This window comes from Aedes aegypti, chromosome 2 (genome assembly GCF_002204515.2).
Source record: "Aedes aegypti strain LVP_AGWG chromosome 2, AaegL5.0 Primary Assembly, whole genome shotgun sequence".
NCBI lineage: Eukaryota > Metazoa > Arthropoda > Insecta > Diptera > Culicidae > Aedes > Aedes aegypti.
Genome location: NC_035108.1, coordinates 401021514 through 401037564, shown reverse-complemented (window position 1 = coordinate 401037564; position 16051 = coordinate 401021514). Strand labels below are relative to the sequence as shown.

Here is a 16051-nt window from a genome sequence, read left to right as displayed (position 1 = left end):
CAGATTATGACATCTTATGATTATGACATTATTATGATAACGTTCGTTTATCACTTGCACTTCACCGACATTATCGGCCTCAGGACCTATCGTGCTGCTAACATCGACCCTAACCACTATCTGATGGTGATAAAACTGCGCCCTATTCGTCATCAACATTGTTTGGTACCAACGGCCAGTAGTCGCAACTGCAAACGCGTCGCACTGCGAGGTTGCATTACCGAAAGAGTTTCTCATCGATGCTGCTGAGAGTAACGTCGAGTACGTGAGTCGGAGTTGGTAGAACGATTGTTTCGACGAGAAATATAGGCAGATTATGGAGGAAAAGAATGCAGCGCGGATGATCATGCAGCAAGGAACCCGGCAGAACGCGGAACGTTATAGACCGAGATGTGCGCAGGGTAAGGATGGAAACATCTTGACGGACGATCGTGAGGTGATCGAAAGGTGGAAGCAGCACTTCTATGAACACCTGAATGGTGCTGAGAGCGCAAGCGATGAGAGTCAAGACTACGGAAAGAAAGTCAACGTCAGTACACCGGGCACCTCTGGAAAGGATTGTATAGGAGCTGGGCTCATAAAAATAGGCTGGATAATTATCTACATCGGCTCATAGGTTCGATCTACGGGTAATATGCCTCATCTACAAGAAAAGCGTCAAGTAAGAGTGTGACAACTTATGAGCGATCACCATTTTAAAGCCAGAGCAATAAATGCGCAGCAAATCAGTGAGTTCAAATTTTGGTCAAGATCTATCCGGGTTGGAAAGAGTTATGATACAGTGCCAAAGAAACATTTATTCAATAACCCTGGAAGAAGGAAACAGAAGAGCTATTACATACACCAAACATATCCAATATCTTTTGAATTTGCGAGAATGCATTTTCAACAATCATACTGGTAGCCCTGCTCAAATTCAAACCAAGTTGAATGACAGTGGTCGATGGCCACGGGACGGAGACCTTTCCACCAAACAACAGTTTGTGGTGGTCGTTTACAACGGGAAAACGACCCCATGAATAGGCAGCACAAAGCAAAATGCTTTTGCTGAATGAATATGTAATAAATGAAAAAAAAAAACTTTGCTCCGACTCGCCACAGTCACACAAATGGAAAAACCAGCTCAGCTTCCTTTTGCTATCTAGTTGAACCGTAGAAACGGTAGAAGCTGTTGTACTATGTGAGGCGGAAGTCAACCAGCTGAGAGCAAGCCGTAAACAGGATTTCCCCCATACTCGTTCCATCGATTGTATAGGTGTAAAGATTTCGATGTGGTTGTAGAAGGTTGCCTCCGCCCACCCACAATCTCCCACCCAGTCACCGTTCTCTCTTTCTCCACTGCTCATCATCATCTGGGTCGGGTGATTGTGGGCCCGTGCCCACAAGCTTTACGGCGATGGCTCCTTCTGAACTGGCAATTTCTCTAAGCCTCCCTCGCATTACTGCGACGATGACGATGAGGTGGGAATAGCTACTACGAAACAAGGTGTGCCCAGGCGAAATCTCCAGGCTCCAGTTTCCAGCCAGCTTTCCTTTGGCCCCATTTTTGTCCTCCTTACAATGATAGACTAGAAGTGTGGAGCGCATCAGTAAATAGTATGGCAGTGATTCCCAATTCTTTTCAAAATTTAAACCGTGTCCAGTATTGAAGGTTGATAAAGACGGATTTCACGCCAACTCGACAAAGGGATTGGCAGCACCCCTTCAGAATTCAATGAAACTTTCTGGGTGTGAAGACTATGTGGTCGGGGCTCTGCTAAACCGCACCAAGTGCCAAATTCTTTATTCCGAGATATTTTACTTAAAAGTCTTTTCCTGTACTAGTTTATCGCGGATGGTAATTTTATTTTTTTATCGCTCACATGCGATGAACAGTGTTCAATAAGTACATGGAGATTAAATATACTAGTAAATCATCAAAAATTAACGATGTGCTTGGATTTAATTAAACAATATGAAGCACTCAGTTCACTCTGGCTGAACAAAAATTGAAAAATATGGTTCTTGGTTCGGTATGGTTGGATGTGTTTCACAGTTTTCAACAATACAAGTAAAATTGGAGACAAATGGTGTTTATCATCACCGTGCATGTTGGAATCCATGTCACAAGTGTTTATGGGAAGGATTCGTATGTATTGAATCAAGGTTCTCACGTGTTCATACATAGATCCTGATGATGTTTTTCTGCAATATAAAAATAATCACAGAATCTAAAAGTTGTTTGATTTCCATCACCATCGGATAGAACATCAAAAAAAAAAAAAGTTTCATCGTGATTCGAACTCTTGCCTTCTGAGTGGTAATCTAGTGTGCTACCACTAGGTCATCTTCACTTCTTGAAGGAATGGTGATAAACTTGAATCAAGTAATGTGCAGTTTGTCTGACGGGGTTTGATGGCGATAATGCCATTTTCTGAACAACTAAAGCACACCAAGTCCACCTGAGTTCTTCACACAGCATCAGATTAAATTAATTCGTTTTTCCATTACGGCTTCTGTGTGGTTTGATAAACATATTACAGTCACCCCACGCAGTTGAATCACCCACAATTTATGAATCAGCTGACTTCAAAAGACAAAATTATTATCAAACTTGTCCCAAAACATCACAGAATTATTTTTACTGATAAGAAACTATGTGTAAAAATAATTCTGTGATGTTTTGTGACAAGCTTGATAATAATTTTGTCTTTTGAAATCAGCTGATTCATGAATTGTGGGTGATTCAACTGCGTGGGGTCACTGTATATAACAAGCTAGTGCAAGTATGTATTGCATGTAAATGCCTTTATTCCATGTCTAAATGTGATTTTCAGATAAACAGTACTTAGTGCGGTGTGGCCGGATAAAATTTGAAAGAAAATAGATCAACGCCACCGGAGCTATATTTAATTGCATTTAATCAATTGCTGCCCAATTTCACTGGCCTCTGTTTCTATGAGTTGCTTGGAATGGATAAATTGTAAGAATATAGAAGGAAGTTGAAAAAATATAGCTTAATATCTGAAAAATGAATTCTCTCTGATGACGTGCGTTGGTTTATGGTTCGCTCTGGCTGAACAAAATTACAGTTTTACATGTCCATCCAAAGAAAATTTTTGATGTAAGATTACAAGGTACTGTTTAAATTACTTGATATTTTTATGGTAGAAAGGTAATGATTATTTGAGTCCTCTGGTGTAAAAAAGTCGATTAGGGAAAAAATGGCACTTGGTGCGGTTTAGCAGAACCCCGACCATGTGAAACTAAGATACTTTGCATACTTTGTTTTTTTTTTCAAAATAGATCTAGACTAACATTTGGAAAGGGTCAAAGTTTTTTTTTAACTTTTTTTATAAACCCGTATAACTCGAAAACGTTAAGACCTACAAAAAAGTGTTGTATGAGGGACTGTCGTGAAATTTCCTGACGTTTTAGTAAAAAATATTTAAAAAATAAAAACACATTTTCTACACTGAAAAAAAAAATTATTCAAAACTTCAAAGTCGATTTAAAAAAACGGCCATTTCAGATTTTGATCATCCTTAAGCAAAAAGTTTTACTTTTTTTTTATAAATCCGTATAACTCGAAAACGGCAAGACCTACAAAAAGTGTTGTATGGGGGACTGTCGTGAAATTTCCTGACGTTTTAGAAAAAAATATTAAAAAAATAAAAACACTTTTTCTACACTGAAAAAAAATATTCAAAACTTTAAAGTCGATTTAAAAAAACGGCCACTTCTGATTGTGATCATCCTTAAGCAAAAAGTTTCGTAATTAAATTTACTAAAAGTCGTCCATTGCAAATTGGGCATATTTTAGAGAAAAAAGTTTTTCTAACATTGAATTTTTAAGTCCAAAATGAACTTTTTATTTAATTTGTATTTCGCTTCAAATCGTCTAGTATGATCATATTTTCAAGTGATAAATGAGTTATATTATTTTTTTACATATTATTTTTTTAAGTTTCGTAATTAAATTTACTAAAAGTCGTCCATTTGCAAATTGGGCATATTTTAGAGAAAAAAGTTTTTCTAACATCGAATTTTTTAAGTCCAAAATGAACTTTTTATTTAATTTTTATTTCGCTTCAAATCGTCTAGTATGATCATATTTTCAAGTGATAAATGAGTTTTAATCACAAAATAGATTATATTTGTTTTATTGGGAGTAGTTAAAAGAAATAAAACGGAATTATACAGTTTTTTTTTTAATTAAATTCAATTGATCTCGCACCATACCGCTTATGAGAAAATCAACTCCTTCTAACAATCCGATGGGTTTTCTTATGGTTGGAAAGATATCACAATAATATTTAATTTCTTATTTGGTCAAAGCCAATCTTAACAGGTGTCTGGAAAGGGTCAATATTATGCTTATGAAAAAAAGTCGTGGTTTGTTTTTATTTTTATTATTGCTATATATCCTAAAACGTAGTATCTGCACATGAATATTTACATTATTTTTTGGCTTTACTGAATAAATTGAATATTTTTGGTTCATCCTCTGAATTGGTATACCGTTTGGCTGCAATTTGTGTATCACTAGTAGGCATAAAACAATGATATTTTTGGGTACCAGGGACAGTTTTAACCTTATCAAACAATTCCACCAATTCCTCTGACATTCTAACATATTGTTCATTAGATATATAACAGAAATTTAATTTGGTGATACATGTATCAGTTTGTTTCACTGCCCAGTCGAATAGTTCTCGAGGAGTTGCGATTGTGTTTTCATAGTATTTTGCAAGACTTGCTTTTTTGCCATTCGCTTGAGAGTGCCACCAATAGCGTCACAGGGCCCTTTGCCGTGGGATGTGGCAAAAAAATGCCACTCAGCTTCCAATCCATGTATTTCTTGAAATTACATAAGCTGGCAATTTTTTTTCTATTTTTATAATGAGCTGCAGCTCCATCTGACTTAAAAATAACTTTTGATTTGTTTAACAAAATTTATCAATTTTGAAATAAATAGCTGAACTGCTACTGTGTCATGGGTCTGATATTATAATAAAACTAACATTTTCCAATTTATTATCTTTTTTATGATAAATTTAGAATTGGGAATTATTTCAGTGATATCCTTGAGCAGCGTTATAATTTTCAGAAAAGTCGCTAATTACCAGTATTTAACCTTGTTTTAAGGAGTATTTTTTGTTTCGTGAAAAAGAAGACTGTTATTTGCAAATAAAATCATGAGTTATGAGCTTATCAACTTTTTTTAGGTAGATAACAATACAAACATATTCATTATTTCTTATTCATCTAGCGTTTAACGCAGGTACGTTTAGTAAGTTATTTTTCACAAAACTTTTTCTAGAAGAGAATTTAATGGGATATGGATAAGGTTGTAACTTTTCAATGTTTGCAATACTGTTGTGATACCTTTCGAACCATAAAAATCCGTCGGATTGTTAGACGGAGTTGATTTCCTCATAGGCAGAGGCGAAGTCCATTGATTGCCTTCATTTAAAAAACATAATCACTGTATAATTCCGTTTTTTAACTACTCTCAATAAAAAATACAATCTATTTTCTGATTCAAACTCATTTATCACTTGAAAACACGATCATATTTGACGGTTTAAAACAAAATCTTTGAAAAAAAAATAACAGTTTTGGACTTAAAAAATTCGATGTTAGAAAAACTTTTTTCTCTAAAATATGCCCAATTTGCAATGTATGGACGACTTTTAGTAAATTTAATTACGAAACTTTTTGCTTAAGGATGATCAAAATCTGAAGTGGCCGTTTTTTTTTAAATCGACTTTGAAGTTTTGAATATTTTTTTTTCAGTGTAGAAAATGTGTTTTTATTTTTTTAATATTTTTTTCTAAAACGTCAGGAAATTTCAGGACAGTCCCCCATACAACACTTTTTTGTAGGTCTTACCGTTTTTGAGTTATACGGGTTTATAAAAAATGAGTAAAAAAAACTTTGACCCTTTCCAAATGTTAGTCTAGGTCAATTTTGAAAAAACAAAGTATGCAAAGTATCTTAGTTTCACATACTTTTGACATCCAGAAAGTTTCATTGAATTCAGAAGGGGTGCTGCCAATCGCGTGTCGAGTTGGCGTGAAATCCGTCTCTTACAAACAAAATAAAAGACTCCATCATTGGCTTGTAATTTTCATTTGAATAAAACTTGAACTTTGCGTATGCGTTAAAAAATGTCCAGATATGTATAAATTATAATGAAATCAAACACACTTTAAAATTTGTCATTATTTTGTCTTAGCCATATAAAATTAGAGTATTTCTTAAACCTGGAATTTTTTTGTGAAACCTGGAAAAACCTGGACATATCAGGGAATTTCATTTCAATAAACGAGTAGACACCCTTATTAATTTTAGTAAGCGGTGATTCTTGGATACAAAACATCACTGACATATGAGAGTTTAATAGTCTCTTAACCTTAAGTCATTTTTTTATTTAAAAAATCATATTCAATATTTACAGCTGAATTAGCTGTTTTATACTTTGTAGACAGCTTGATTAGGCATTGTGCTTCGTACATATTTATCATGTGTTCTGATAGTTTGAGTTATCTTCATGCTTTGAATTCTATGAAGCCTCATTTCAACATTTATTACATACTTTCGAAACATGAGGACATTTTATTTGATTCATATGCTTAAGGATTTTCTATTGAATTTATTAGTGTCTACACATTCTATATTTTTCCGCCTTTATTTATTTTTTCGTCTAAGATTTGAAGTTTGAATCATCTCTTAAAAAGATTCCTTTAAATAAATACACATTTTAGATTTGTCAAGATTGCTCTTCTTCTTCTATTTGTAACGTCCCAACTTGAGCTTGAGCTTGATTGGCCGCCTGTGGTTGCTACTCCAGTATCGCCAAATCAGCTGCACTTACACAAGGAACCAACCACAAGGAACTGCTTGAGACTAACAGACACCTTCAGTGTATAGCTGGCGATCTTCTATTTTTAGGCGATAATGGCTCCTGCTACGTCAGAATGCAGACCAATGAGGGGAAGAGGGAGGAATTGATGATGCATTAAACTGGCTCCCACAGTAGACCGTATATACCACTGCGTCTACGCCAGTTCATGCATGAAGGTCTAGGGCTGGTATAATTTTTATGACAGAGAGGCTTGCTGTTTGGTTAACAGGCTGCCTATGTATCAGGCGTAAGGAAAGGCGTGCTATAATGATGGAAGAGTGGAAGCGTAGGGAAACGTTTTTTTTTGCCCGTTTCGAGTTCTAGCAAATGCTATGAACTGTGATAGACCTAACAATATTAAGAGTGGAAGACAGAATCAAGTGAAATGATACAACTACAAAGTACGAGGGAAAAGACGGGCCTTGGATTGAACCATATGAAGCAGAAGCGGTAGCCATTAGACCACCAACCCCGTCTATCTTCTTTTCGTGACGTCCCAACTGGGACATAGGCTGCTGCTCAGCCTAGTGTTCTTATGAGCACTTCTACAGTCAATAACTGAGAGCTTTCTTAGCCAAAGTTTCCATTTTAGCATGTGGCAGACAAGATTATATTCTATTACCAAAAAAATCAATAAATTTTTCATTACGAAAAGATCCTCGAGTGGTATTTGAACTAATTCTGAGTTTTTTTAAATGTATTATTGAAATATTATCTCTTCATCAAAACTGGTGTTAATAGTATAGTTATCTCGAAAACAAATGGAATGAACTCCTTGGGACTCTGTGTAAAATCTTTTATACGTAAAGGCACAAATACGTTTGGAAACCTCTGAATTGCCTTATCCGCGGAGGCGGAATGAATCTCGGGAAATCCTAGATGAAGGGAAATCGATTTTACTGCAGCTGCTTCGTTGTTCCTGTTGCCTGCTAAATATCGATAGTAATAGCGAAGAAAGCTGCGAAGCCTTCCTCAACGTGGCACAAATTGGAACTGACATGTATTTTCTGTGCTCCATTTTTTTCCTCTTTCCCAGGGAGGATGTCAGCCGATTGTTCGAGTACTGGTGCGAGATTGCTCCTGGCGCTGCGACGACGCCGTCTTCGCCAATTTCGGCAAGCCCATCGACACAAAACGGGGACACCAGCGGTGGCAAAAACTCCGGCTACATCGTTCAGAGCTTTCCGGAGTCGTTCAAGGATGCCAAGGTGATTGCCGATATCCCGGCGTTTGCGTTTCCATGCTCCCTCGAAAGGTAAGTTGGAATCGATGCAATTTGTCACATACCTGCAATAGACGGAGACGAAACGGAGATCCCAGTCAAAGATAACATTCTCACAAGTCGTTACATACAAACCGAGTGGGTAATTAGTTGCACTGGAAATGCAGATGGAGCTTACAATTCACATTGTGGTGCCAATTTTGTCACGTAACTATTTATATTACCAAGGAAAGCACATCTTTTTTTTTTTTTTTTTTTTTTTTTTTTTTTTTAATTTCTTTATTAGTATCATTCCAAACATTACATTCATTATTTCTTATATCTAGGTGTTCTGTGTTATTAGACAACACTATCATCCTAATTTGGTAAAACAAATCTAAGATTTTATTAACATTTTGTTAACAACATATTACATTTCATTTGCCGTAGCAGTTCAGATTTTTTACAGGTGAGTTGATTTCACCTGCTTATTAGAGAAAAAAAAAATTTTAATATACTTAACCTAACTTAACCTAAACATATAACGCATTAATCGTGGCAATAGAAGATTGTAACGATTTTTGCCTGAAATTATTGATTATTTTATTTGACATTTGTTCCAATGTTTCAACATTGGATATCCTATGTAACTCATTGGTACTATACCAGGGAGGAAGCCTCAGAATCATTTTCAAAATTTTATTTTGAATTCTCTGCAGAGCTTTCTTCCTGGTATTACAACAGCTAGTCCATATTGGTACAGCATACAACATGGCTGGCCTGAAAATTTGTTTGAATATCAAAAGCTTGTTCTTAAGACAAAGTTTTGATTTTCTATTAATAAGGAGATAGAGACATTTTACATATTTATTACATTTGGCTTGAATGCCCTCAATGTGATTTTTGAAAGTTAAATTCTTATCTAGCATGAGTCCTAGATACTTAACTTCATCTGACCAATTTATTGGAACCCCTCTCATCGTGACAACATGTCTACTTGAAGGTTTCAAATAAAAGAGCTTTTGGTTTATGTGGGAATATTATTAGTTGAGTTTTGGAAGCATTAGGAGAAATCTTCCATTTTTGCAAGTATGAAGAAAAAATATCCAAACTTTTTTGCAATCGACTACAGATGACACGCAGGCTTCGACCTTTGGCGGAGAGGCCTGTGTCATCCGCAAACAAAGATTTTTGACATCCCTGAGGTAACTCAGGTAAGTCAGATGTGAAAATATTGTATAATATTGGTCCCAAAATGCTGCCTTGGGGAACACCAGCTCTTACAGGAAGTCTTTCAGATCTGGAGTTCTGATAATTAACCTGAAGTGTACGATTTGACAGATAACTTTGAATTATTCTAACAATGTATGTTGGAAAATTAAAATTTTTCAATTTTACAATCAAACCTTCATGCCAAACACTGTCGAATGCTTTTTCTATGTCTAGAAGAGCAAGACCAGTAGAGTAGCCTTCAGATTTGTTGGAACGAATCAAATTTGTTACACGTAAAAGTTGATGAGTGGTCGAATGTCCATGGCGGAATCCGAACTGTTCATCGGCAAAAATTGAATTTTCGTTGATGTGGGCCATCATTCTGTTCAAAATAACCTTTTCAAAAAGTTTACTGATGGAGGAAAGCAAACTGATTGGACGATAGCTAGAAGCTTCTGCAGGATTTTTGTCTGGTTTTAAAATTGGAACAACCTTAGCATTTTTCCATTTGTCAGGAAAATATGCTAATTGAAAACATTTGTTAAATATATCAACTAAAAATGATAAGCTGCTTTCTGGAAGTTTCTTGATGAGGATGTAGAAAATTCCATCATCGCCAGGAGCTTTCATGTTTTTGAATTTTTTAATAATAGTTCTCACTTCTTCCAAATCAGTCTCCCAGGCATTTTCGAAAACGTTCTCTTGATTGAGAATATTTTCAAACTCCTGAGTAACTTCATTTTCAATTGGACTAGTAAGTCCCAAATTAAAATTGTGCGCACTTTCAAACTGCATAGCAAGTTTTTGAGCTTTTTCGCAATTAGTTAGTAATAATTTGTTTTCCTCTTTCAATGCCGGTATTGGCTTCTGAGGTTTTTTCAAGATTTTAGATAATTTCCAAAAGGGCTTAGAACCAGGGTCCAATTGAGTAATTTTATTTTCAAAATTTTTGTTTCTTAATTGAGCAAAACGTTTCTTGATTTCTTTCTGCAAATCCTGCCATATAATTTTCATAGCAGGATCGCGAGTGCGTTGAAATTGCCTTCTCCTCACGTTTTTAAGACGGATCAAGAGTTTAAGATCATTGTCTATGATCACGGATTCAAATTTTACTTCACATTTTGGAATTGCAATGCTTCTGGCTTCAACAATGGAATTTGTTAAAGTTTCAAGAGCATTGTCAATACCAAGTTTAGTTTCTAAAGAAATGTTAACATCAAGATTAGAGTCAACATACGTTTTATATATATTCCAGTCGGCTCGTAAATAATTGAAAGTGGAGCTGATAGGATTTAGAATCGCTTCTTGGGATATTTGAAATGTAACAGGGACATGATCCGAATCAAAATCAGCATGAGTAACTAATTGGCTACAAAGATGACTAGAGTCGGTTAAGACCAAATCAATCGTAGATGGATTTCTAGAAGAAAAAAAACATGTGGGGCTATCAGGGTATTGAATTGAGAAATATCCTGAAGAGCACTCATCAAATAAAATTCTGCCGTTGGAATTACTTTGAGAATTATTCCATGACCGATGTTTGGCATTAAAGTCACCAATGACAAAAAATTTCGACTTATTGCGAGTCAATTTACGCAAGTCAGTTTGGAGCAAATTAACTTGCTGCCCTGAGCATTGAAAAGGCAAATAGGCAGCTATGAAAGTATATTTACCAAACTGTGTTTCAACAGAAACACCTAAAGTTTCAAAAACTTTAGTTTCAAATGATGAAAACAGTTGATGTTTGATACGCCTATGAATGATGATTGCAACTCCCCCACATGTCCCATCAAGTCGATCATTACGATAAACAAAAAAGTTAGGATCTCTTTTGAGTTTAGATCCAGGTTTTAAATAAGTTTCGGTAATAACTGCTATATGCACGTTATTAACCGTAAGAAAATTAAACAGCTCGTCCTCTTTACCATTCAGAGAACGAGCATTCCAATTTAAAATATTTAAATTATTATTTGGATCCATTAGAAAAACGTAATCCAATAACAATTTGATTTGTAAATTTTACACCTACTTGGACTGCTTCAGTCATAGTGGTGGCTTTGAACATTGCATCAATCATTAGATTCAATTGTTCAGTTAGAAAATTAAAATCAGAGGCAGACATGTCATGTGATTTCCCATTGGAATTTCCGGTAGACGAAGAAGCGGGGTAGGAGTTACCTGTGGCGGTAGGGTTTTTTCCATTTGATTTGAAACAAGTAGAATGGGTACTCATGGAACGAACAGGGGAAGAGTTCAAATTACCTGCTACGATATCGGCAAAGGATTTACCGTGGGTAGATACTTTCGAAATTGAAAGATTCGAACGGCTACCCGACGGATTGAAATTTGTTTGTGAATGAGCATGATTATGATCTTCCTGGTGGGTATGATTCCTAATCAAGCGATCGTTAACTGAAAAATGAGCATTGTTCGATACTCTACCAGGCAAATTCCGGAAACGACCGTTATCGTAACGGATATTATCCTTCATCTGCTTGGCACGAGCCTCAACGACTCTTTTGCGTGAAATGCATTCCCAAAAGTTAGCTTTGTGAGGGCCCTTGCAATTGGCGCATTGGAACTTTCTGGTATCTTCTTTCACAGGACAGTCGTCCTTAGCATGAGAAGAACCTCCGCAAATCATGCATTTAGCATCCATGCGACAATTTTTTGTACCATGACCCCACTTTTGGCACCGACGGCACTGAGTGGGGTTCTGGTAATTTCCTCCAGGTTTCTGGAAATGTTCCCATGTCACACGGACATCAAAAAAATTTTTTTGCTTTTTCTAAAGCTTTAATATTATTTAGTTCTTTTTTGTTAAAGTGAACTAAATAATATTCTTGAGAAAGCCCTTTCCGAACAATGCCAGATTGGGTTCTCTTTTTCATAATGATTACTTGGACTGGGGAAAATCCAAGTAAATTATTTATTCCATTTTTGATCTCTTCAGGTGACTTATAGTCACTTGAGAGACCTTTCAAGACGACTTTGAACAAACGTTCAGTTTTGTCGTCATAAGTAAAAAATTTGTGCTTCTTCTCTTCAAGATATCTGAGAAGAAGTTCGCGATCTTTAAGAGTTTCCGGCAAAACGCGACAGTCTCCTTTCTTTGCGATTTGGAAGGAAACCTTGATTCCCCTAATGGAGTTCAAGATCTCCTGCCTAAATCCCCCAAATTCGGAACAACTGACCACGATAGGCGGCACTCTTTGCTTCCTCACTTGAATCAAAGAGCCTGGGCTAGAGGCTGCTTCGATTTGGTGTTCGGAAAATTTGTCTAGAGCATCGAACTGATTGCTCATTTCAATACAATTATTCATTTCACCCTTGGAAGAAACTTCGCATTCCGGGGAAGCGTCCTTTCTTCCATTCTTGCCACGTGTAGTGACAGTTTTAAAACCCACTTTTTTGGAAGGAAGTAGTGAATTCAGAGATTCACCCTTCCTTTTGTTTGTTGTTGATACCATGTTTAGTTAATAAACGAAAGAAGACGTGACCTTCGAGAGGTTTTTTCCCTAGACGGTGTCCAAGAAGGATTACCACCGTTAGCTTTCGCCAACGGGTCCAACGAAAAATCGAAGGCACGGGTCCAAACAAGGATCGTAAAGGGATCAATAGTAGAAAAAATAGTACTGAAAAGTACTGTTTGAGTAGCACTGAAAAGTACCGTTTTTAATTTTAGCACTGAAAAGTACTGTTTGTGTAGCACTGAAAAGTACTGTTTTATTGCTTTAGGTAGTTTTTAAGAAAACTTCCAAGAGCAGAGAGAATTCGTGTACGCACAGCACGAAGGTACGATGCGCACTGAAAGCACATCTTTGATAATGCTTTTACCCATCGTTTGCAGGTCACCTAGTTACGATCCATTCACAAAAAAACGTGAGGACCAGGAGAGATGTGATACCACATGAACTGGTGAAAATTTCTATACACGAAACAAATGTTTCAATGATCATTATAATTTGTGCTCCATAGAACATTAGATAATAATTTTCACTTGACGCAGTCTTCTTAACATTACGCCCTCTCTAGGACAGAGTGCTGTTTCTCAACTGAGTGTCTTTAATGCACTTTCGCAGTTATTAACTTATCAGAAACTTAATAAAATTTGAAGTTTGCTAATTGACATCTATTCCTCTATCCAATCTGCACTTTTTTATCGAAAGGATGGACTTAGGAAACCTGTGTAAAACATGAATTGGTGTCTGAGCTGCGTGTCATTAAAATTTTATAAGAAATTCTGTCAGAAGTTTAGGTGCAGAAAAAGCATTATGCTTGGAAAACAAGCATATTGAATGTTGCTAAATACTTTTCGGTATCTTCTTCTTCTTGGCATGAACGTCCTCACTGGGACAGAGCCTGCTTTTCAGTTTAGTGAGCACTATGAGCACTTCCACAGTTATTAACTGAGAGCTTTCTTTGCCAAAGTTGCCATTTTTGCATTCGTATATCGTGTGGCAGATACGATGATACTCTATTGCCAGGGAAGTCAAGGAAATTTCCATTACGAAAAGATCCTGGACCGACCGGGATTCGAACCCAGACACCTTCAGCATGGCTTTGCTTTGTAGCCGCGGACTCTAACCACTCGGCTAAGGAAGGCCCCACTTTTCGGTATAGTCCTGGCTTAAAGTATATTGACTATTGAAATGATGTTAATACTTTTAATTTTACTGATTAAAATTTGTACTGTCTTTCTTCCCACGATATTCGGACAATTGGTGGTTAAATTGTTCTATTCCAACGGTTTGTGGAGGATGGATTGCGGAAGATTAATAAAATTGAATTAATTTTACAATATCACATTTAAAGGCTCTCTTCAGATACCCTTCAAATTGCAATTAATTATGGCTGAATTCGGTCAAGTTCCAATATGCATTCGTTGTTGCATATCGATTAGCTTCGCCCATCTTTGATAGACAAATTCGTTGCAATCTCGTGACTAGGCCCAGAAGCAGGCTTGGAAGTTCCAATTGCATTATCGTAACAAGAAAGACGCAGCACCAGAAGCCGGTTTATTTAAATATAGCATCCATTGTGGAACGCACATCACGCCAGTTAGCACTACAGACACACTTTGGAGCATCCATCCACCGCTGTCCACTACCACGTGTGCCAAGCGCCTACCTAATACGTCTATCAACGACGATTGCGAAAATAAACCTCACAATCACTGTAACAGTGCCCGAGCAGGAAGGAATAATTTGCATGTGCATACCGTATTTTGGTATTGTACTAGAATTATGTATAGGCCTATAGTCCAGATATTGTCGACACACCTTAATATGGTATTGTTATGCTATTGAAAATATTGTTTAAAATAATTAAAAATACGTCATTCAGGTATTCAAAACTTATGGAGGATTGCAATAAAAAATAAACTGCTATATGAAACTTCATCGTGTATCATTTAGGTATTGTAATAACCAATCCAATTATCAGTTTGGTGTTTGTCGAATATGCATGAGATGTTATTTGATAAAATGTTATTTGATAAAATACCTCTTATGCAAAATATACCTTGTCCTGATAGTTAGTACTGTATATCTGATGTAAAATATCATATTTAGGTATTCTGCAGCCAATTTCTTCTGCTCGGGTAGCGTTGCCGCCGATATCGTCTTGCTGCTTCTGCCATTGAAATGCGTGAATAATCGAATGGTGGTCGGTCGAAAAGCAAGCATGGAACGAAGTTTTTGCATAATCACGTCAACACCATCCTCGACCGCCGACTGACGCGCACACACAGGTAGTGCTAGTGGGCTAGCGAGGTGGGGGCCGGAATGTGGACGCAAAACTACGATAATAAAAACAAAAACCAACGACAATTCGACGGAATGGCGTGGAAGCTCGACCATCATCAGTAGCGGCAAGCAGTAGCAACAGGCTGAAACAGTGGCAATGTCACGGTGTGTCTGAAGCCAAAAAAAAAAGATTAAGTTTGCACCAGCAATTAAAATATATGGTATCCTACCATCCTCTTCGTAAATTTAAAAATGTTTCATAGAGAGGAGCGAAAGTAATAGGGTTCGATGGGTCCTTCCTTAGCCTTGTGGTTAGAGTACGCGGCTACAAAGTAAAGCCTTGCTGAAAGTGTCTGGGTTTGATTCTCAGTCGGTCCAAGATCTTTTCGTAACGAAAATCTCTTTGACTTCCCTGGGCATAGAGTATCTTCGTAACTGCCACACTATATGGCAATGATAGCTTTCAGTTAATAACTGTGGAAGTGCTCATTGAACACTAAGTTGAGTAGCAGGCCCAGTGGAGACTTAATGCCAAGAAGAAGAAGAAGAGGAAGAGGTGAATATTTAGGGTTATTTCCATGGGAAACATTTATGATTCAGATATTTTCCTGGCTGTGCTTCATTCACCTAAAGACTATTTGACTATTTTGATGCAAGTCTCTAAAAGTATCTATTTTGAATGGAATGTGTCTAAAGTTTCTTTTTTAGCTAAAATTTAATTTTTTTTTCTCCTTGCAGTGAATTCCAAAAATTATTGCAGCGTTTTTGAAGAATTCGTTAATAGATTTTTCCATGATTTCAGGCCTGGTAGCGAGTTACTTTTTAGTGGCTCGGTCACTTCTTTCGACCTGAACTCTGACCCACCACTTGAAAAAGTTCAACAATAGTCTTTCATTAAAGAAGCCTCTCTGAAATTTCAGCCAAAAATTATTTATAAAATTTGTCAGGAATTTGTTCAAGAATTATTTCTATAATAATTTACCAAGAAATCAGTACAGATTT

General features: G+C 36.6%; 1 protein-coding gene across 5 annotated transcripts in view; it reads left to right on the top strand.

Moving 5' to 3' along the window:
- Window positions 1–16051, top strand: part of LOC5577902 (DENN domain-containing protein 1A) — a 72517-nt gene that overhangs the window by 14381 nt on the left and 42085 nt on the right. For all 5 annotated transcript variants that reach the window (XR_002500865.1, XR_002500866.1, XM_021847151.1 and 2 more), the window contains one exon: window positions 7926–8144. Coding sequence is in view for 3 of the 5 variants with exons in the window: in XM_021847151.1 (XP_021702843.1) it covers window positions 7926–8144 (219 nt within the window). In the remaining 2 variants the exon portion in view is untranslated. The remainder of the gene's footprint in view (window positions 1–7925; window positions 8145–16051) is intronic.